Below are 22,824 nucleotides of genomic sequence, written 5' to 3' on the forward strand. Positions count from 1 at the left end.
TCATTCCGTCCTCATCCGTCTAGCTGATGAGATCTTTCCTCTTTGAGGATTCGGTCATGGAAACCACCCATGTTGTGGTGTGCTTGATTCTTCTGACAGTCTCGACCGTTGGTAAGTAAAAGTTATCATATACATAACATTCCCAAGAATATGTGTATGAATTATCCAATAAGAAACATGAAAATACAACGGTATGGAAATGACGATGTATTCAAAGTTGGAAATCATTCTCAAAGTCTTACCACTGCTTTAAGGTAAAATTTGTTGATATTTCATGAAAGATGACAACAAGGCATACCGATATACTGTACTAGTTTCTGTAGATAGACATAGTTTACACGTGCCAAAAACGATTATCCTGTCACGGTTAGATTATGATAGGTACGTTTAAAAAAATATAATGATGCTATGCTGTTTCAATAACTGACTTTAAGTTGTTTTCCTCGTGAACTTAGTTGAAAGACAACTAATAATCGAATTTGCGCATGAAATCACGCTTTAACTTGAGTCATAACATGTGGTATCCATGTATGCGTACCTATTAGAGCCTACTAGTAGGTTTGTTGCCACGCACGTGCACATTGTCATTATGTAATTACTTGCTGTGCCACAGTCTTTTAAGTACGGTGCTGCACCACTATGTCTATGTGACATTTGAACTTTTTGGAAATGAAACAACCAAAAAAATGCTTAACCCTTGTCCTGCGGGTATTACAACGACCCGAGAGATTAAAACCATCCAGGATTTGTGATTTTCTTATCATTTGCTAAGTTGCGCCAAAAAAGCAGTTACTCAATCAACTGGATATGATTTTGTAAACGGCCAGACGTTTTAGACACCATCCGATCCAATGTCTTTCGTCAGTGACTTTGACTTTATTTAGATTATAGACAATACAATAAACGTAGGTCACAGGCAGCGATTGCTGGTGTTGTTGACACTAGAGAGATCGCCTTTGGGAGAAGTTTTTATATCCTAGCTATGAATGGAATCGCAAAAGAGATCTAGTTTGACAACATGTGTATACTAACTATGAATTAATATGCAAAAAGCGAATAAAGACGATTTAAGTAGTCCAAAGGAAAAGAAGTTAAGGCCCAGGTTAACACTAGTAAAGATCATGTTCATGTAAATGAGTTAATTAGCTGTTTGAATTACGGGAACTAACACATTTTTGCGTGTGCGTGCGGGGGGTGGGGGTGGTAGCGCCAAATCCCAAAGTGCCAGAAAGTTCCATACGTATGCCCCTTTCCTGTTGAGAGTGGGATCGTATATTATCTCATATATAGCGTTACAAATGTAGTTCTTAAGCAGATCAAGGCTTTGAGTTTATGATTGAAACCTCCTCTCCGAAACTTGAACTTAAGAGACTGTCCCTGTTTTCCACATTTTCCCTCGATGATCTACACGGACCAATGTTTTTCAAGATAAGCTCGACATTGATAACTATTAATCTCTCAAGTTGTATACCACATTTCGTTATCACCGTGGACAGAAGTTAAAATACTGCTAAGGTGCCGTCATGACTCGTTTAGAGTAGAATTTTACCCTTTTGATCCCTGTTTGATAACTTCGCTAGAAGAGTATGTTTTTGGTAGCGTTTGTATGTTTGTATATACGTTTGTATGTAGAAGACCAGCATAACTCGAGAACGCTTAAATGGATTGTCTTGACATTTGGTATATGGGTAGGACATGATAAGACCTGAAAACGATTACATTTGGCCCCCTGCTATGGTACTGCAGCGGAAGTTCCGGCGTTGATATTTCGAGTTCTGGACATGCTACGGTCGCTATGATTTTTGAGTAGGAGATCTTTTTGGACAAAGAGCGAGTGGTGTATGTTTGAGCCCCCATAGCGGCTTTTATTTGGAACTGCAGGAGCTGGTTTAGTGTCAGACTTTGAAGAAAAATAACGCAAGAAGGGATAAACGGATCATCGGGATTTTTGGTATGCAGATAGCTTAAGTGATGCTATTAATTTGATGTAAGTTATCTTATTTGCATAATCAATGAGGAAACTTTATAAACCCACTCTATAGGACTGATGCAACATGTGATATTTGTAACTGAGAAAGAGAAAAATATTGATAGATAGATATTATGCAAATAAAGACCTAAAAAAATCTATGAGAAAATGCTATTATCACACTGTAGTAAATCACGGGAATGTCTTACTTGTGACATTTGGAAGTTGTGTGCAGGTGAACAACATTAATTATGCAAATGAGCACCTCATTTACATAGATCATCAGAAAATGCGAAGAAAGCCTTCTTTCTGAACAGATTGTGTACGTCTGCTATTTGGATGGAAGAGGGGATCAACTAATATAATTTGTACAAATAAGGGATTTATTTTCATAATTAATGACAAACACAATCAATATACCAGTTGTAAGGGTAAAATCATTTAGCATGGGGTCGTGGAACTCTTGTTATAAATTACTTCAACACACCAACTACCCAAAATCATATGCATTGTCTGGGCTTTGGGATGCTAAGATATTTGAAATAATTGTGTGCCCTATCTCTTAACGCATATTATAAACGCAAATTAGATGCTGACATTAAATGTATTTTGATAAAGTTCTTGATGGTTACATGTAGCCCCTTCCACTCAACGGCGATCGCTGAGTGACCAAATTGGATTTGTGTGACCCTTGGTTTGACCATTCAACACGAAGAACTACACAGCCCAATTTCGTTGAAGGTCTAGTCACTTTCAACGAAGTCCTTGGCGAACAACAGACGGTAATTAATAAGAGGTCCTGTGAAGGAGTGTGTTGAACAAGGCACGTTGTTTGTCCAACTCCTCCATTACACACCATTAGCGCTAGCGCTGTTTCCGGGTGGGTCAGAGACAGGCGCCCCTTGCATGGCATATTCATTATCAAATCTAAGGCCTAGGTCTTATTTCCAAACCGGGGCCGGCCGCCAGGAACAAAAAGTATGATATAAAAGACACAAAACTACACAAGACGTAAAGAGAATAGTTGTGGGCATTATTTGTGTGTATTTTTACGAACACCTTTCTATTTTTCGTTTCCACAAACAGCCCGACCGAGCCTCGATTTGGAAATGCCACGTAGGCCTAATGGTGTACAACTGACCAATTCTTCCGCAACAGAAAATGTTGCCTTGTGCGCGGCAAATAAAAGGGACGAAAAGATTTCGACGGTCCAGATTTGAGGTCACATTTCTCATAATCTGCTGCGAAATGGCATTTGATAATAACGTCGCTGGAAACGGAAGTGATGTGTTTGTGGTGAAAATTGATTTGGGGCCTGAGCCCTATTGCTATTAGCCTGGATACCATCCGTATTCTACCGAGGCTCCTTACACTCGCTACCCTAAAAAATACAGGGTAGCGAGTGTAAGGAGCCCCGGTAGAATACGGATGGTACCCAGGCTAATAGCTACTTCCGTGTATGCATCCGCGCTGGAAGTGCGTCGCCCCGTTGGCCCATAGTCATAGTACATTTGTCATGTGGGCCGTGTTGCTATGCCTCACTATTATTGTCATATTCTCTTTCCGACAGTATTTGTCATTTTTGTGTGTAAACTATTGGTGATTAATTTCACGTGAAGATTCCAAATTTTGTGCATCATTTTCCACTTGAAAAAAAAACAACATCCAACTGCATGCATTCACGCCCTGTGATGGAGAAGGGATGTCCCAGTAAATAAGAAAGCTGATGTTTACGAATGTAAAATTTTGGTATCGTGAGTTAGCATAGTTGTATCAATCTCAAAGCAGATTTTAGTGGGACAAGTGTTTTCTTGCTACCAAAATACGATTCTTAACATTTTCTTTCTCAAACACATGAACCTCCAAACTAAAATTGAAGCCATTCAGTCCGCGTCACAAATCAAGAACTGACTCGGCGGACGTGCCGGCGAGCACCAAATGAGCATTTTTCGGTCAAAGCACGACCGACGTCCTGGAGATTACTAAGGGCTTCAGGCGATTTTAGTAGTTCGTCTGTATAGGGTTTAGATATCCGTGTGATGTCAGCTGTGCATCAAAAAGGCAAAAAAAGGCTTAAACTTTCCGGGATAAACCACCAGTCCGATTTGTGACGAGGCAGATTTTCATCGAAAAAATACGGTCGACCTTCGGGTGATTTTGAAATTCCAGCCGATATAAAAATTCGTCCTGCGTTCGCTTGAATCGTGACACAGGCTTAACACGTCTCTTTAACACTAAAAACGGGTTTATCTTCTTTTGCACTCTGAATACAGTCCGCGCGCAGAGCTGTGGCTTTGATACCCTTGATTTCTGCGGATGGACCCAGGCAACTGACGATGAGCTAGACTGGCTCATCAACGAAGGACCGACCTCGGCGAGGCTGTTTGCGCAAGCTTTCGGTAGACCTGAACTTGGAACCGGCCCTGTGGCAGACCACACTTTAGGGGACGACCGTAAGTTGCTATACATTCTTGACATAAATGAAGTGAGATATATGTATTGTGCAAATATTATTTGAGTTGAATCCATCCCTATATATGCTTACTAACTTGCCAGTTCGTTTTGTAAAGGGCGAGAAGAAAAAGCACTGAGTTCTGTTGATGGTCTTGTTCATAAACATACATAAGCATAAAAGTATATTGTTATGGCTGTACTCGTCTCTTCTGTCTAGTATCAAATCAACAGGACGAATTGATTTATTAATTGGTAACGCGGTTAATTTGTAATGGTTGCTAATCTATTATTTCACCACGGGTACCCGGCGTGATCGGAACTAATGAGTCACCTTAGCTCTCTCTATCTCCTATACGTATCAACGTACACATACATGTAGTATTCAACAGTTGTGAATATATGCCATACAGGTGGAGGCTATGCAACGATCCCCCACACCGGTCACAGTGACGGAGACAGGGCTCGGTTAGTCAGTCAGGAGTACACCGTTGACGTGGTGCTGCGGTTCTGGTATCATCTCTTCGGACAGAACATCTTCCTAAACGTGTACCTGGACAAGGGAGGGACCTTGAATCCCATCTTTCAGGACTATGAAAGTGCGTCCACCGATGACACATGGAAACTAAAGGTTTTGTCAATAGTCGCATCGGGCCCATACAAGGTATTTCTAGTCATCTGCATCTTTTGTGTTTCATCATTTTGAAGATTGTTCATTGTAGATATTTTGTTTCTTTGACTTTGATACCCAGTCTGATACCTTTTGATTATGATATTTTCAAATCATTTCTATTCCTAGGGATTGATACGAGTATAACCATATACCATTACAGATTGTATTTGAAACGGGACGAGATGGCAGTTTCCGTTGCCAGGCTGCTATCGATGATGTGGACATCATCATGTGCGGTGGTGGTAGGTTAACAGTCTGTATCTCATACGTTTTGTGTTTTTTACTTTCAAACTTCATTTCTATGGGAAAACCACTATAATGATTAATGTATCCTGGTACATGTGCATGTAGCAGTAGGCGTTCATCTACTGGTGTACAAACGTGTTCAACGTCTGGATGTTTAATTCCTTTTTTGCCTCTGTGAAACGGATGGTTTACTATTGACTGGCGTTTATAGGGCGATGTTTGTCAGCAAACTAACTAGAGAATGTATACATGGATTGGATTGTTTTGATATTTGGTATGTGGGTAGGTCTTTAAAAGACAACGAAATGGTATAAATTACAGTTTGGTGGGGCGCTCTAGTGGCATGTTATGGCATTGTAGTGGAACTTCCGGTTTTGTTTCTGCAGTTTGTGAGATTCCACCAGAACCCCATCTAGACTGTACCTTCGATCGTGACATGTGCGGCTTCCATCAGGACAACAATGACGACATCGACTGGACCAGACACATGCGTGCCACGCCCAACCGTGTGTACGCCGTACAACACAGCGCACCAGAGGCAAAAACAGGACCGTTTCATGACCACACACAGGGCCCACATCATAACGGTAATTGTGATAATACAGCTTGTTATGCCCTTCGAGATGTCTAAGATTAGTGTATTTCTTGTAGCAGAATATCAAAATAAAGACAACAGGTTTATGGAACAGTGGACCTAAACATTTGGTATGAAATTCATAAATTTAGTAGCATATATCCTCGACAATGACGATATTCTCGACGAAAACGTTTATATTTTGATAAGATATTCACTCTGACTATCATCGCAGAACAGAAACGAAAAACTACCCAAAAGTTACTCCTAGAAAACAGCAGGGACATACAGTAAAAGTATGGTGTGCTCTTTAACGTGCTTGAGGTGTGACTGTTCCAAACACGGGACCTCCGGATCCTAATCGAAGCCAGGCACTCATTTACACCTGAAGTGAAGTGAGAAAAGTCGTTTAAAGTGCCCTTCCTAATACCCCCCTCACATTATATACGATCTTCGGACGTACTTCGCGATCGCAGGAAGGTCGGCTGATTTTAAGATCTTAAGATGGTCTTGCGTATTTTTCGCCCAAAATCTGTCCCCCTCACATATCAGCGAGCCTCGTGCGATCGACGGTGAATAAATCTATGATAATGAACCTCCCATGACCTCTTGCACGCGGACAAGGGAACACAAAACGTTCCTCAAAAAAGGCAAGAGATAAATAAATGTTGCTTATTTTGTTGTCTGAATCTTTTTAACCAATGAATGGAATGCGCGGGCATAATAGAAATGACACAAGAAAGGAAAGTGTGTCACAAAGCCAGCCTACATACTGCCACAGGGGCCACAATGTTAAAATTACCCTCACATTCCCAGAAATTCAATATTTGTAAACAATCGGAAGTCGGGTGAACGTCGCCCGAACGTCGCCCGACTAACGGGCGTTTGCCATCCGATTTGCGCTCGATGATTAATAACTATGTCTGTGCTCGCCTATCGGTCTTCAATCGTTGGATTGACGCAAGACTATTGACCGATACCCTTGCGAGGTACGCACGATTTGCACGCACGATCTGCGACTCGGTAACGAGCCCTGCGATCTCGGAGATCTCCTGCGACTTGTCGCTTATGTTAAGAACATGTTTCGCTGCACCGCGACCGTCGTAAGACTCCTGAAAATTGCCGGCGATCCCTAAAAATCGCAAGATGATCGTGAGAACACCGGACGTCTTATTCACGAAAATGTCATTTAGAGCTCATAAACTAGTCTTCCGATCGAATCGCGCCTAATGTGAGGGGGGTATAAGGACACTTTATGGCACAACATCGGGGCACATCAGCGGTTTGAAACCTGGGCCTCTGGGGTTTGGGCCAAACACCTGACCGATTGCGTCACACGATGCCGCTGTATCATTCCCTGTCCCATGTTGTTCCAGGGTACTACATGTACATAGAGTCTTCCACCCCGGCACAGACAGGTGATGTAGCCAGGCTGTTCTCTCCCGAGACGAGCGGGCCGTGTCTGGAGTTTTACTTCCACATGTTCGGGCCACAGATGGGTAAGTTTCGTTCTTTAACACCAACGCATTAAAGTTGTTACATAAGGATTTGCTTAGAAGCAGTGATGTTTCTCAAAGCTATTTCAAATGATCTGCAATGGCTATACCTGATACATGAAAATGATGGAAGTTAATACAATGGACTTGTAGTTTCCCTATTTTGGGGAATTTCAAATGTTACATATATAGTATAGGGAAGTATGTATGGTAGATGGCTCAGGAAAATTAACTAATTGAACTCTGTGCCTTTGTAAAGAGGAAAAGTAATGATGGCGATGATAGTGTTGTAAGATGGGATTTGTGTGTGCAAATCTATTATCTTAATTTATGACAATTCCTATTATGACTAAGGCACCCTTCAGGTGTACACCAGGCTATCTGGTAGCACAGACACTCAGCTGCAGTGGGAGCTGAGCGGGGACAGGGGAGACACCTGGAACAGGGCAATCATCAACCACAACATCACAGACAACTATCAGGTCAGTGGTGGAACAGTACTATTAATTATAAGGTGTGCATTGAAAGCTCGTAGGGCTCATGTCATGAAGTAATGTTTAGCACACTACATGTTTTGTAGCCCCACCGCTTCTCATAACAGCTACTATAGGGATGGGAATCGGTAAAGAAAATTCAGGTACAGGTCCGGTTTAGGTCCAGAAGATCAGGTTCATGTCGAGACCTGAACCTGGACCTAACTGGCTGTGAAAACTTGTGAATGGGCGATACACAAACAATGGTCTTTTGGGCAACAAAGGAATCTCTTTAATGGAGTTATCTGACACTAACGTTTTTAAATCCTATCTTCATGTAAACAAGGCTAACTGCCTCTGTATACCTTTAACTGCAGAAACTTTTTTTAGACATGACTATAAACTAAACTCTGTATTGCAGCCAATAATAAATCTGAGATGCCTACAAAATTGGACAGTACATGGCAACTATCTAATATATAATCATAAAACGCTATCTTCCTCTTGTTTGCAGGTCATTTTTCATGGAGATATAGGTGGCTTTCTCAGTGACGTAGCCATCGATGACGTCAGAACTTGGAATGAAACGTGTGAAGGTGGGTATTCTGTTTGAATGTATTTCTAACCATTGAGCATCTTGATAAAAACATACTGGATCCTAGTATTTCAATTGAATGTGTTTTGTTTTACCTTCCCACAACAGTATACGGAGGCTGGGGAGGTTGGGGAAATTGGACCGACTGCACAACCACCTGCGGCGGAGGGATACAAAGCAGGACCCGGCACTGCGACAGTCCACCGCCTCCTTACGGCTTCACGTGTATTGGTGACAGCGATGGTGACATGGCGGACACAGAACAACAGCATTGCAACAAACAACCTTGTCCGGGTACAATGTTTGCATACAGACTTTAAGTCAGTAGTACCCTCAGTCCGTATTGGGATTTATGTTTCTGAGATTCATACACAACAAATACATTGATTTCTTACTGACATGTAAGCCCCAAATAACCTGAATTGACCATTCTATCCATATGGGTGTAGTAATCTTTTTTAATGTATGAAATAATACCACGCTTAATTGCATCGAATGTTTGCGTGTGTCACACTCAGCTATGTCTGTCATGTCCACAATCTTCATGTTACAATATTCATAGCATGAAACTAATGACAACGTGAACTTCCAAACAATGACTTAGACAGAAAAAAGTCAAAGCTGGGAACAGGCCTGTGTTACATACTACGTCATTCTGTATTGATGTTGTTTTCCCCTACACAACACATTGAACACTTCGACAGCAGTCAATCGTAACCAACAGTAACCAAAATATGAAAGAAGGCTAACCAACACTTCAAGTATTTAGGATTTAACCAAATGTTGGACTGACTCAGCCAGCATTGTTTACGTAACCAAAGTATTTTATGGTATTTTTCCAGTGTATGGTGCATGGGCCATGCGTTCCTGTCTATCCGAATCACGTGAGTCTCTATCAAAACGTGACTTGGGCAGCACTGAAATAACCGAACAAACAAACTGAAGTATAACTAACGCTAACCAAGTTTTCTGATCCTTTCCAGTTGATGGCGGCTGGAGCCCGTGGCAGCCGGCTGGAGACTGTAGTGTGACGTGTGGCCAGGGTACTCAGCCTATAGAGAGACACTGTGACAGTCCAGCTCCTCAGCACGGCGGGATGCAGTGTTTGGGATCTAATACCTTCGTACAGCCCTGTGATGAAGGCCCGTGTCCAAGTGAGTTCACATCCACATTTACTAATCACCGACCCGAATAAGCTAAGGTTGGAATGGTTGGTTAAGATACAGAGGTGTCTATGTGTTTCGTATTGTGCTGATGATGGACAATAATCCATGAAATCTGCTAACGACACAGAACTGGATCTGACGTGTACACGCGTCTATGCTGTTCAAATCATCATTAAATGGTAATTGGTAATCCACTATTATCTTAGTTGACGGTGAATGGAGTCCATGGAGCGGGTTCAGCGCGTGTAACGTTACCTGTGGCGGAGGAATACGGCTGAGAACAAGGCTGTGCGACAACCCCCCTCCCCAACATGGCGGTGACAACTGTGTTGGTGATGACGACGGTGACGGGGCTGACACAGATTTTGAGACGTGTAACACAAGCCCATGTCCAGGTGAGGCTTGTATAGTAATATAGCTGAAAAATACTGGCATGATTAGCTTTATTCATATTGTTTTCTTTATCGTTTCTTGTGCTGCGTTGCTGCCATGATGATGATGATTGTCCGCCATGTTGGATCGTTACATCTGGACATTGCCTGGCCAATCACGTGATCATGACATCATGCATATACAGAGTCATGTCGTGTGAATGCATTTAAGTTCGCGGGGATTTGATTTCGCGTAAGCCAGAAAGTGGAATTTCGCGGTGAATTGGCCCACCGCGAAAACGGCGCGAACATAAAACCACCGCGAACATGTTACATAATAATATATACTCTGACCACTATTGACAGTTGATGGCGGATGGAGCCAGTGGTTGCCATGGGAGACGTGTAGTCAGTCCTGTGGCGGAGGGACACAGAAAAGAGTGCGGACGTGCACAGAGCCCTCACCGCAGTTTAACAGCAACGGTTGCCACGGCGACACGGATGGTGATGGGTGGGATGTGGAATTCCAACCGTGTGAGACACAGTCATGCCCAGGTTGGTTGGCTTGTTTGTTTGTTTGCTTGCTTGTTTAACTGAGTGTTTTGATGGAGTCGCACTTTGACTATTCCTGTTGTAGCTATCTATAGCACCCTTGCGGATAAATAAGGGTGAAACATGAATTATTAGCTTTTTTCATTAGTACAACATAAGCACATTTCATATTTAGCGTGTTGTTAATGTTCAGATGTTGTAACTCAGAATTTTTGTCCTTGACTTTTTATGTGTGCAAGACCAAAGACGGTGAAGACAAGAGATGAAATACTCGTATTCATGCCTAAAACCGCGTTGAAAGAAATTCGTTCTTATAAACCCTCGCCTTGCTTTCGAGGAAAATGAAAGTGTCTAAAGGTACAGCTTTGTTGTCTGTTGTGTTGTTGATGATGATAGTTGGCGGAGCCTCTGGAGTTTGGACTAACTAAAATCATGATAAAACATTTAGATCGAGAGTTAGTTGTACGTCATTACATAATGTAAAATCAGATACGTTTTTCAATTTTTCGTATAACAAGTGCTTCTAATCATGATCAAGCTGATAGTTTTGTCTAAATATTCTAGTTGCTCATCTCCTGTAACTTGACCATGTGTAAATATAGAAACAATGATTTTAAACCCCACAGCTCCAACAACCGAACATCGGACATCAGATGCTCCAGCAACTCAAGAGATGACGAAAGACCCATCGGACTATTCTAAAACAACAGCAGAAGTTACAAAGGCGGCAATAGACACTAATACCAAGCCTCACACAATGGGTAAGCTCCATTTGAATCCACTCGTTGATAAAAAACGATATTCAAGCCTCAAAGCAAGATACCTATTGAGAAACGTGGAATATTGTCTATTACCCCATGGTCACACCGCATGTTGCACTATTAAAGTGTGTTTTGACGCAACTTTTAGCACTTGGTTTGCTGTCTTTTTACCAGATTCATTGGTCGTGTGTAGAGTAAGTACAAAATGTACATTTTGCATGACCGGTAAACAACCTTTAAACACCAGTTTTGTACAGTGCCCCGGCAAACTCCCTTCATCGGCAAACTCCCTTTCCCGGCATTAAGAGAACCGAGCCAATGTTAAAAATCGCGAACCAGCAACCCCCCACGACCCACAGAAAGCCAGCCCGCTCGAAATCTGCAACGAAGGCTATGTTTAGTGGACGAAATTTGATGCTACATGTATTAGTTTCAATCTCAGGTAGAAGCTTTACAAGACTGACTATGATAATTATATTTTCAACGAATTCTCGTTTGCACCAGAGTCTGAGAGCGCCCCTGTTTGCACCAATGAGTACATGGAGCTAGCCCTGCCTGCCCACCGACTCGCTCACGTGATCACCAGCGGGCTGCACTGGGACCCGGACCCGAGCTGTCAGGCCACCTTCAACGGTACCCACTACATCCTGCGCACCGGGCTATATCAGTGTGGGACAAAGGTATGCTAAACTGAAGTATTTCATTATATTTCAGCCATACCATAGGTATGGTGAAATATATTGTATTCGTAATGTTTCTTTCTTTCTTCTTTCTTTCTTTCTCCTGTCAAATCTTCGGAACACGGTATCTCCGTTGTTCCTGAACCGATTGACTTGAAATTTGACACAAGGGTAGAGTGGGTCAATATCCCCAGACGTTTTTTTCATTTTTTTCATATCTACCTTTAAAATGATTTTATTAAGGTTTTTTGGTCATCTTAAGACCAAAACTGTATATTTGGGCCCCCTGTACCCTGGTATTATAACCGAATGAGCTGAAATTTGTCACAGATGTGCTTTGATAATTCCCCCATACAAATTCAATACCACTTTTGGTGTACAGTATAACGAAATGCTTATTTTTGCGATTTTTTGGTCATTTTTTGACCAAAAAAGGACACTTTTGGCTCCTGTACCTTGGTTTTAGAACCGGATGACCTGAAATTTAGTATAGGAGTGCCCTAGACATATGCGCACATGGATTCATTAACAGTTGAGGCATACAGTACAACAAAATGCTTAATTTTACGATTATTTGGCCATTTTATGACCAAAAAGTACACTTTTGGCTCTTGTGCTCTGGTTTTAAAACCAAATGACCTAAATTTTGGTAAAATGGTGCACCAGATATTCATTCAAATGACACATGTATAATTTTTGTCATAGACTACGTCAAAATGATAGATTTGGGGATTTTTTTTCCAATAGCCACAGGGGTCAATGACCTTAAGGTCGTTGACCCCAGCTGCAGATTGCACCTTCTGGCATATATGTCTATTTAATCTAATTAGATAGGTAACCAATCACTTAGCCTGAATCTATATCCTAAAGAGGGGGGGGGGAGGGTGACAGCCAATCAGCGAGTCCGGTGTTATCTGGAAGAGTCCATTCTTACACGGAGGGGTTCATTTTTTTTAAAATTCATCCTCGGACTGGTGAAGTCTTTCAGTGGGTGTATTTTTGGACAGGTCTATTTTGCAGTTTTACAGAAGGTGTGCTGGAAGAGTCTATTCTCGCACGGAGGGGGGATTTTTTTAAATTCATATTTTGGACTTTGGTGACTTCTAGTTTGTCAAAGTCTTTCAGCAGGGTTATTTTGGACTGGTCTAATTTGCAATTTTAAATGGGTGTGCTGGAAGAGTCCATTCTTGCATGGAGGGGGGATTTTTTAAAAATCTATTGGCTTTTTTTTAAATCCATTTTTGGGACTTCAGTGATTATGTCAAAGTCCTATTTTAGCGGATGTATTTTTGGACTGCTCTACTTTACATGGAAGAATCCATTTTTTGCACACGGAAGGGGGATTTTTTCAAATTCAGTTTGGACGGGTGGTGATGATTCAAAATTCAATTTTTAGTGGAAGTGTTTTTAGACTGGTCTATTATACCTTTTCATGCACTGGGACCTTTTTTGCTGAATTCAATTTTGGATTTGGTTTCTTATTCAAAAGGCCAAGGTTTCAGTGGGAGTATTTCTGGACTGGTCTATTGTGCGAATTCACATAGGGTGCACTGGAGTCCATTCTTGAACGGGAGAATTTTGTAAGATTCATTTTTGGGTTAAACCGTCATTAGTAAAAGTGACTTTTCAAATGGGTGATTTTGAAATAGTCTATTGTTGCATGGGGAGGGAGATGGCTGAAATATGCTGTATTTGCTCTCAAGCAAATGTCGGCCTTTCTAGTTTTATGTGTTATGTCCAGATATGGCAATGGGCTCTCTGAAGGTAGACTCTCACTACACTTGGGGCACCGGTGCGGCACTACGGGGTTCGTTCACTGGGGCACTGTTTTGTTACTTTCGAACGAACCCCGCAGTGCCGCGCGCACCGGTGCCCCAAGTCGAAGAAATACAGTAACATCGATGTGCAAATTTTGTTAGGGAGAAAAAACACAGGAAGTCGCACTTGATATAAGCCTTGCATATGGGCCGTGCTTTTTGTGTATTAGGCAAAAAAAAAAATTTTTGTACGTAATGTTTGCTATCAACATATTGGACATGCGTTATTCTTTTCGATGCATAGGTGACCTTTGACACGAAGTTCGTCATTTTCTCCAACAACGTCAGCCTCCTTTTCACCCATGATGGCGTCATCACTAGAGACCCGGATGTTGTCATACACTCAGTGTAAGTAGTATGTGCTTCTATCTAATGAGAATAACCTTGTGTCTAGAAATCATAAAGGCAGAGCAGGACTCACTGTTACTTCCGACACAGAAATTGGGCTTTTCGACTGTCCAACTACAGTCTTTGTCAAGGAATGAGCAACACAACAGTGGATTGCTCATTCATTGACAAAGACTGTAGTTGAACAGTTGAGAATTTGAGACCAATATTTGTGTCAGAAAATTCAGTTCAACACTTCAACTTCACACAAAAAATCTAATGAAAATCCCGGTAAGCAAATGCTTTATTATTCCAATAGCTTGTGAAGTGTATTGTATTAAGATCTTAGATAATCTGTCAACACATATAGCCACAGCGTAGGTTCCATAGCAGGAAAAAAGGCCCAAGAGAGCCTGCCACAGAGGTTAGCCACGGCAAAGACAAAACACAGTGACCAAAGATATTGTTAGATATGTCAACAATTGTGCTGAAACAAACTACCATGTAATATATGTACAAATCTATTAAAAACGAAAAGAGATAACTATGCCAGAAGCTCAGGGATTCACCATCCAAAAAGCTGTCAGACAGTAAAGTATACTAGTAAGAACAGACACTACTGTGCCCCCAGATGTAAGTACGATCGTGACGAAGCCGTGATGTCCGAGTTCCTGCCCATCCCGGGCGGACTGGAGTTTGTTGATGAAGGGTTCGGTCAGCTGTCCATCCGGCTGGACCTGTTCCCCACACAGAGCTACCTGTCTCCGTACACCACACCTGACTACCCGGTACACCTGCACCTGCGGGACATGATGTACCTGCAGCTGCAGGTGCAGGGTCACTCCAGACAGCTGTCAGTCATCGCCCTGCACTGTGAGGCTACATCCGGGCACAACGCCTCCCTAAAGTACCCACTGATACAGGAAGGGTAAGCAAAGATATCTTCATTCTAAACCATTTTCCGTGGAAAGAGTTGTAAATTGGACATAGATTTGTATTCTTTATTCATTCAGAGTAGACCGTGAGTGTAGTTGATTATAGCGCCCATATAAAATACGTTAGGTTCTACATTGACTTGCTTGCAATCCATGTAGTCAATTTAGGTTGTTTTTTTCTGTGCATTTCTTTCCGTTTTCTTTGTACAAACCGCAGGACTTATATATATTATGTAACCATGGTTGCTATAGGATTTGTTATTGTTAACATGAAAAATATTTCACCAAAATGTAATCATTATGATAGATAGCTTGCTATCTATCATTACATTTTGGTGAAATATTTTTTTTGCTTAAAACCTTCGCAACACATACAAGAATTGTATGTTTTAGGGGGTACGTGTGTGTTTGTTTGTGTGCGTGCGTGTGCGTGTGTGTGTGTGTGTGTGTGAGTGTGTCTGTGTGTGTGTGTGTGTGTGTGTGTGTGTGTGTGAATACGTTAAGTTGGACAGGCCTGGACGGAAGGTCTTGATATTTGTTATGTGGGTAGGTCTTCACAAGGTCTTGGAAAGATTACATTTGGGCCCCCTGGCAAGTAATCACGGTACTGCAGTAGAACTTCCGGTTTTCATATCTCGTTTCCAGTTGTGCATCCGACGACACCCTACAATTCTACGGAGGACCTGATCCGGGTACACAGCGATTCGGTCTGGAGGCCTTTCGCTTCGTACAGGAAGTGACGACAGTGCACATCCGGTGTGAGGTGGAGGTATGCGATGCAGCAGAAACTGGATCCCGTTGTGCCCAGGTACATGTACTAGTATGCACTATACCCATGTTTTTTTTTACACCGTAGTAAATTGCCAACGATGTTTTGCTCTGGGATTGTATCCTAAAAGATGGGGTGTTTGTTAGGGTTTGTGTATAGAAGAATATTTTCGAACAAACGAAGCATTTTCAAACTAGAACGCATTACTTAGTTAACAATCTTGAAAAATGCTCAATAGATTTAACTTCCCACAGGGTTGCAGAACTAGTCGTCATCACAAGAGGGCGCTCGAGGACGGGAACGACATGAAGAGCCGCTATATAATCTCCCGCGGGCCCATCATCGTCAATACAGATCAGGGTAAGTGTGGACTTAGTACATCAATTATTCTCTTCAATACTTTCTCAAGCACATATTCTTCAAACCCTAAAATGTGTTATTCTTTATCATCGAAAAGATACAAACAGAAAGTCGGCTGAATGTAGTAACCGTTGTTTGAGTGCGAAGGATTTATAAAGCACAGGACCAAAGAACTGTCAATACAGACAGGCCTGTCCTTGGTGCTGAACTCCAATTAAACAACAGTAAAATGAAGCTATCTAGTTGAAATACATCTATTTCTACCTCTTTTACGCCGGCAAGCTTTCGTTTTTGTTGCTCTTTAACAGCTTTACAAAGTTTTGATCGTAAATTTCTCCCATTTGTAGCTGATAGTGCAGACAACGTCGCCCTCGTTGTTGGAGGTTCTGCTGGAGTCGTCATTATCGCTGCAGTTCTTCTGGCTCTCACAGTGCGGCGCTCAAAGTCGGTGCATCCGGGATACAAGCTGCTCGTTGACGCAGAGTGAAGTGCCATCATTTATTTGATCATCAGCAAAATTGATACCTACCACAGCACGAAATCTGGTATTTAAGCAAGCTTAAACTCAACGTAAACGCGACGTTTCTGCACCCTTTCCGCAACTTAACGACATCTATCCGTGAACGTAAAGGTTCCCTTTAATGTTACCTTTACGTTGGCACTTAAAAGTGCGTTTCGGCACTCCTTCACGTGCCTTTCCGCAACTATTAGACGCTTAAAGGCGTCGTTAATGGCAGTTTTTCGTAACCTATACGGGCGGAAAGCACGCGTTTATTAAGACCTTTCTGCACCCTTTCCGCAACTTAACGACATCTATCCGTGAACGTAAAGATTCCCTTTAATGCACTTATATGTGCGTTTCGGCACTCCTTCACGTGCCTTTCCGCAACTATTAGACGCTTAAAGGCGTCGTTAATGGCAGTTTTTCGTAACCTATACGGGCGGAAAGCACGCGTTTCTTAAGACCTTTCCGTGATATTTTGACCACATTTACAGTCGATTTCAGTCACGATTTCCCCACGTTTATGTGTCGTTTACACACCCTGAAAGGCACGTGAAGAAGTGCAGAAACGTACGCTTTCCGTGATCTTTCCTTGGACTATAGTTGTCATTTATTTTTAGTAAAGGCGGCGTAAGTTTAAACCTTTCCGCATCTTTAGGTAGGCTTTATGTGTTTTGTGTGGCTTAAATTGGAACTTTTGCATCGGGTATGCGTGTCTTATTTGGTGTGAATCATACCTACACCGGTATCTATGGCTTCGCCGTCTAAACTATCTTGTGATTCTAATTGTGGACTTGGATTGGTCGACCGAGGGATAATCGGTGTACAATATCCATGCACGAATCTCCGCTACATTTAAGTCCACAACTTGGAGTCCAGTGTCGGGCGATACGCCTGGAAAGACGTCATTTCAAGCAACATAGTTCCATCTGGCCATCACATTAGGAAAAATCCGCTGAGATTCCCGAAGACGGGTACTGTTTTGTGATGAACAGGCCGTGCTCTCCATGTCTCCGCCAGCTTATGCTGGTCAAGACGACACAGTCTTGAATTCACCCTGAGTTGTGCCCCGTTGAAGACTCTCCAACATACGTACTCCGTTTCCGGCAAGCCGTGAGTGTCCTATGGTTATGTCCGCTCCGTCCTGTAGTTCCGTTGGAATCTATTTGCGGCAAAGCCACGCCGATAATCCGTGTGTTGAAACGGGTCCAAGGCTCCTTCTTGACTTGTCCCGAAACAGACGCCCTGCAAACTGGTTTCTTCTATAAATTATGGCATATTCGTTAGGTTTAAAAAACCCACCTTTGTCTGTCATTGGATAACGCCCTATCACATGACACACGTGAACCTCTTCTGGGAGCTGCTAATTAGAAATTCAATGCCGCGTTGTTCGTTATTCATAGTTGACGGCGAATAAATTTGAATTTGAAAAACGCCATCCCCTTTGTACGCTGTTTAGCCAAGGTTAAGCTAAACACAACTGTTACCACACTAGAAAATACCAGCCTTTCTGGGAGAACGTGATTATTGCTTGTAGATAATAAATGTTCTTCCAGATGATAAGAAAGTTTTTTTGTACAATTATATAAACAGCAAACCCGCTATATTCCCATGATACGTTACCGGGTAGTGAGGACGCTATGTCGTCGGGATGCCAAGCTGCAAGGCACAGCCACCCGCGAGCGACATTCTGGACAGGCCGCCCAGTACTAGTCCTCTTACCCTGAACGGGAACACGCCGTAATTATGACCACCAATCTTCGGGGGCATGTACGCAGTGCTCCCGGCGACTGTTGTTTCCTTTCAACAAGGAGGTTAAATATTTAATTTCCTTGCTTTCAACGCTACCTCTCCAACATCTTTTTCTGTAACTATCGATCTCCACCTCTGTAAAGAAAGTTCAGAGAGTTTTCTGAAAAGTAAGCTCAAAGGCAAAGGTAACGGAACGATATCATACATACGATACTACTGGAAAAAATAAACGCTACCTTTCCGACATCTTTCTTGCACCTGTACATAGCATCTTTTTGTGTAAAGTGAGCTCAATGGTAACGTAAAGACATTGGAAAGATACCATATGTTATATTTATGTTTCACCCATGAGGATATTTTGATTTTCCTGGTTTCGTCAAACACGCTAACACAGAATGAGTTATTCAGGCGAAGTCGCTACTTTAGTGAACGGCGCATGTGGTATATTGAGCGGAAAATACTCGTAATTTGATAAAAGCAATGCCTCTTTTAAGAATAATAATTAACGCTACCTTTCCGACATCTTTTTTGCACCTATATATTCCAAAAATTGTATCTGCTATATGTAAGTTTTAACCAAGAGTAAAGGTTGCTTATCTTGGTTAAACTCAACACGTTAACACAGCAGGGGCTATTCAGGCGAAGCCGCTGCGTTAGTGAGGGCGCATGTGGTATATTGAGCGGAAAATAATGCCTCTTCTTCAAATAATGATTAACGCTACCTTTCCGACACCTTTTTTCCACCTATACATAAAAGGGGGGAGGTTAGCTTAAACCTCCCCCCTTTTATATAAAGTCAGCTCAAATGTAACGGAAAGACATCGGAAAGATTGTATCTGTTATATGTAGCTTTCACACAGGACAAGATTTGCTTGTCTTTGTTAAACTTAACACACAAACACAGCAGGAGCTATTCATTTGAAGCCGCTGCTGTAGTGAACGGCGCATGTGGTATATTGAGCGGAAAATACTCTTAATTTGGTAAAAGTAATGCCTCTTCTTCAAGTAATGATTAACGCTATCTTTCCGACATCTTTTTTCCACCTATACATAAAAGGGGGGAGGTTTGCTTAAACCTCCCCCCTTTTATGTAAAGTCAGCTCAAATGTAACGGAAAGATATCGGAAAGATTGTGTCTTTTATATGTAGCTTTCACACAGGACGAGATTTGCTTTTCTTTCAAAAAAAATTGTTAAACTTAACACGCTAACACAGCAAGAGCTATTCATTTGAAGCTGCTGCTTTAGTGGACGGCGTATATTGAGCGGAAATACTCTTAATTTGGTAAAAGCAATACCTCTTCTTAAAAATAAACGCTACCATTCTGACATCTTTTTTTGCACCTATACACAAAAGGGGGAGGTCTCCATAGACCTATACTAATAAGAGTATGTAAATGAGATCAATTGTAACGGAAGGGCAATGAAAAGATATCATCTCCTATTGGTAATTTCCACCTTAGAGAACCACGAAAATAAAAAGGGGGAAGGTCAACTGATTGTATGTGAACGTATGGTCGGTTCAAAGCCTGTAGATGTTTTCTCTACATAAGCAATACCCGTTTCATATACGGCACATATAAGGATGCTTAAAGGTTATGTAAATATATTACATGTATTTAATCTGCCTTAACGAATACGGAAAGGTTACGGAAATGTAAAACCATGGTTTCCGTGGTCTTTACGATACCGTAAACTCTGCGGAAATATTTTCCCACCTTTAGGCTACATTTAAGTATCTCGGAAAGTATGCTTAAATATTCGTTTTCGTGCTGTGTACGCACTGCTGTTGTATTAATTTTAGCGTTAACCCTTGCACTTCTTCAAGTTACATGAATTTTTAATTTCTAGATCTGAGACGTAAAAGAGCCGAAGAAGAGGAGATCTGAGACGTGATTTGCATTTATTCTAAGAGCAACCTAAGCATATTAGACCATTGAAAGTGAAATGATCTGGATAAGGCAATCTGTATAATATTGACACCTAATGTATTAATTTAGCACATTTATATCATTATTTCATAAATTAAGACGTTAAAAATGGCCTAGAAACATGTCGCAGAAGGATTCCTGATCAGGTCCTTATTTTGGGGAGTTCCAATAATAAGAAATATTCTTGTGCAACTTGTCTCTGGGCCGTTTTTAACGATGAAATAATGATGTAAATGGGGGAATACAGTGCAGTAGATGTCAATTTTACACAGATTGCCTTCTCCAGAATATTTCCAATTTTTAACGCTGTAATTTTATATATAATATTGCTTAGGTTGCCTAAGTCCTATTAGGCTACGTTGATTTGATTATATGGATGCCATCCTCTGGGAACCTCCACAACTGATGCGTGCTAACAAAATAAAAAGTTTGACCAAAAAGAAAGTTGCCTTCAAAATGAAATCTAAGTGGTCTGGAAGGTTGAACAAACGACCAAATACAGAGTATTGATTACCTAACAATAGATTCTCACTTCTTGTTTTCACACCTTTTTCTTTGACCTTGGAATTGATGCTGACTGACATTAGTATATATATTCTTTACAGCATATATGTTCCTTTTGCAGCTGCTTTGTATGATTTAAAGCATGCATATGGTTAAAACCCTTTTTTGGAAAAGGTCGGAAATCGATGCGCGCGCGGTGATCATCCATATAATCAAATCAACATGGCCTAATCTGCCCTAAACAGGCTTTTGATTTCTAAAATTGCCATTTAAATTTAGAAGTACGATGAGACATAAAGAGACGTTTTGTTTCTAGAATCTCCGTAAAGCTAGGGGCACAACCCGCCGTACGTGCAAAACGTGGGCAATCTTTTGGGATCCGTAAGTGGTAAGTACAGCCTCCGTACGAACTCATAGTGAATCCGACGGATTTTGGAGCACGCCGTAGAACTTTGCGTGCAGGCTAAACTTTAATTGTGTGCCATCGGGCTTCAGATTCGCCCCCCGTACGTGTCAGTACGGGCGACGCGCCTGCCCTGTACAGCCTGAACGTTTCAGAAATACGTGGCGGACGTGGCCTCCAAAAAATCGTACGGACAAATTGCAAGTACGGCAGGTTGTGCCCTTAGCTTAAATGGTAAAAGAAACATTTCACTTCCTTGCACTCCGACATACATTTTTATTTTCGTTTTCATAATTAAAGACAAATTTGTACACTATAACAATGAATTAAAACATCTATGTTTCAGTCATTTCTTAACATGATAAGAGTAACAAAAGCAGTCTCAGAAGTTTCAGGACAACAAAGAACAACAAACAAAGAGAGCAGGCGTTAAATAGTCCGAATGCTAATACCCCTGTCACATTTGGCGAAAATCGATCGGACGACGATTCTGCGGCAATCGACCGAACCTCGCTTATAATAATGATTTTATTACACAACTAGAGTTCCACGAACACATACCTTTGCCAAATAAACCAGGTTTGTTATGTAGAATGATGTCTGTAGACATAAATGTGTTACTCAATACATTTTATTTTATATGCCCGGAGCTGGTTCATAACATTTCGCCATTGCTTATACAAATTAGATCCCTATTTACATAATGATATTAAATTGTATCAAGCATCACTTAAGCTATCAGCATACCAAAAATCATGATGATCCTTTCATCCCTTCTTGACTTATTCTCTTTCAAAGTAGGAAACTAAACCGGCTCCTGCAGTTCAAGAAAAGATGTTACCGGACCCAAACATACACCTCTTAGTCTCTGCCATCTTTCTCAGTTCCATATGTGTCAAGTTTGAAAGTCCTATCACGGAATGCAGTGGATTTATCAACTTTCCGCATTAATTATGCAAATTGTTAATTTATATAATTAGTATCTCATTATGTAAGTTTTTACTTAGGATATCTACATATCAAAAATCATGACGATCCGTCAACATGTTCATATTTTGCCATTAATTATGCAAATGAGATCATCATCTGCATAATTAACATGTATAAATATTTCTTTCTTTCTCATCTACAAATGTGACAAGTTTGAAAGTCCTATAAAGGATGCAGTGGATTTACAAACTTTCCTCATTAATTATGCAAATGAGCTGTCGATTTGCATAATTTGAATTCCATCATGTAAGTCTTCCCTTTGGCTATCTACATACCAAAAATCATGACGATCCGTCAACACGTTTATATTTTCTCATTAATTATGCAAATGAGGTCGTCATTTGCATAATTAATATGGATTGATTTTTCTCTCTTTCTCATCTATATATGTGACAAGTTTGAAAGTCCTATCATGAAATGCAGCGGATTTATAAACTTTCCTCATTAATTATGCAAATCAGTTGCTGATTTGCATAATTAGTATTTCATAATGTACATTGTTACTTGGGCTATCTACATACCAAAAAT

General features: G+C 41.2%; 2 protein-coding genes across 2 annotated transcripts; both read left to right on the forward strand.

Annotated features, from left to right (window-relative positions):
• The first annotated feature begins 56 nt into the window (after positions 1–56).
• On the forward strand, positions 57–8,007 carry LOC118403490 (MAM and LDL-receptor class A domain-containing protein 1-like). The gene is made up of 8 exons (XM_035802213.1): positions 57–111; positions 4,243–4,422; positions 4,834–5,084; positions 5,254–5,335; positions 5,726–5,926; positions 7,290–7,412; positions 7,764–7,891; positions 7,990–8,007. The coding sequence occupies exons 1-8, from the start codon at positions 57–59 to the stop codon at positions 8,005–8,007; spliced, it is 1,038 nt and encodes a 345-aa protein (XP_035658106.1).
• Positions 8,008–9,515: 1,508 nt separating this feature from the next.
• LOC118403731 (ZP domain-containing protein-like) lies at positions 9,516–16,738 on the forward strand. Its single transcript, XM_035802530.1, has 10 exons — positions 9,516–9,631; positions 9,850–10,038; positions 10,381–10,569; positions 11,193–11,327; positions 11,832–12,007; positions 14,069–14,172; positions 14,783–15,079; positions 15,732–15,894; positions 16,110–16,215; positions 16,563–16,738. Exons 1-10 carry the CDS (start codon positions 9,574–9,576, stop codon positions 16,700–16,702), a joined length of 1,557 nt encoding a protein of 518 aa, XP_035658423.1. The 5' UTR covers positions 9,516–9,573; the 3' UTR covers positions 16,703–16,738.
• The last annotated feature ends 6,086 nt before the right edge of the window (positions 16,739–22,824 follow it).

The sequence above is a fragment of the Branchiostoma floridae genome, chromosome 16 (genome assembly GCF_000003815.2).
Source record: "Branchiostoma floridae strain S238N-H82 chromosome 16, Bfl_VNyyK, whole genome shotgun sequence".
In the NCBI taxonomy this organism is placed as follows: domain Eukaryota; kingdom Metazoa; phylum Chordata; class Leptocardii; order Amphioxiformes; family Branchiostomatidae; genus Branchiostoma; species Branchiostoma floridae.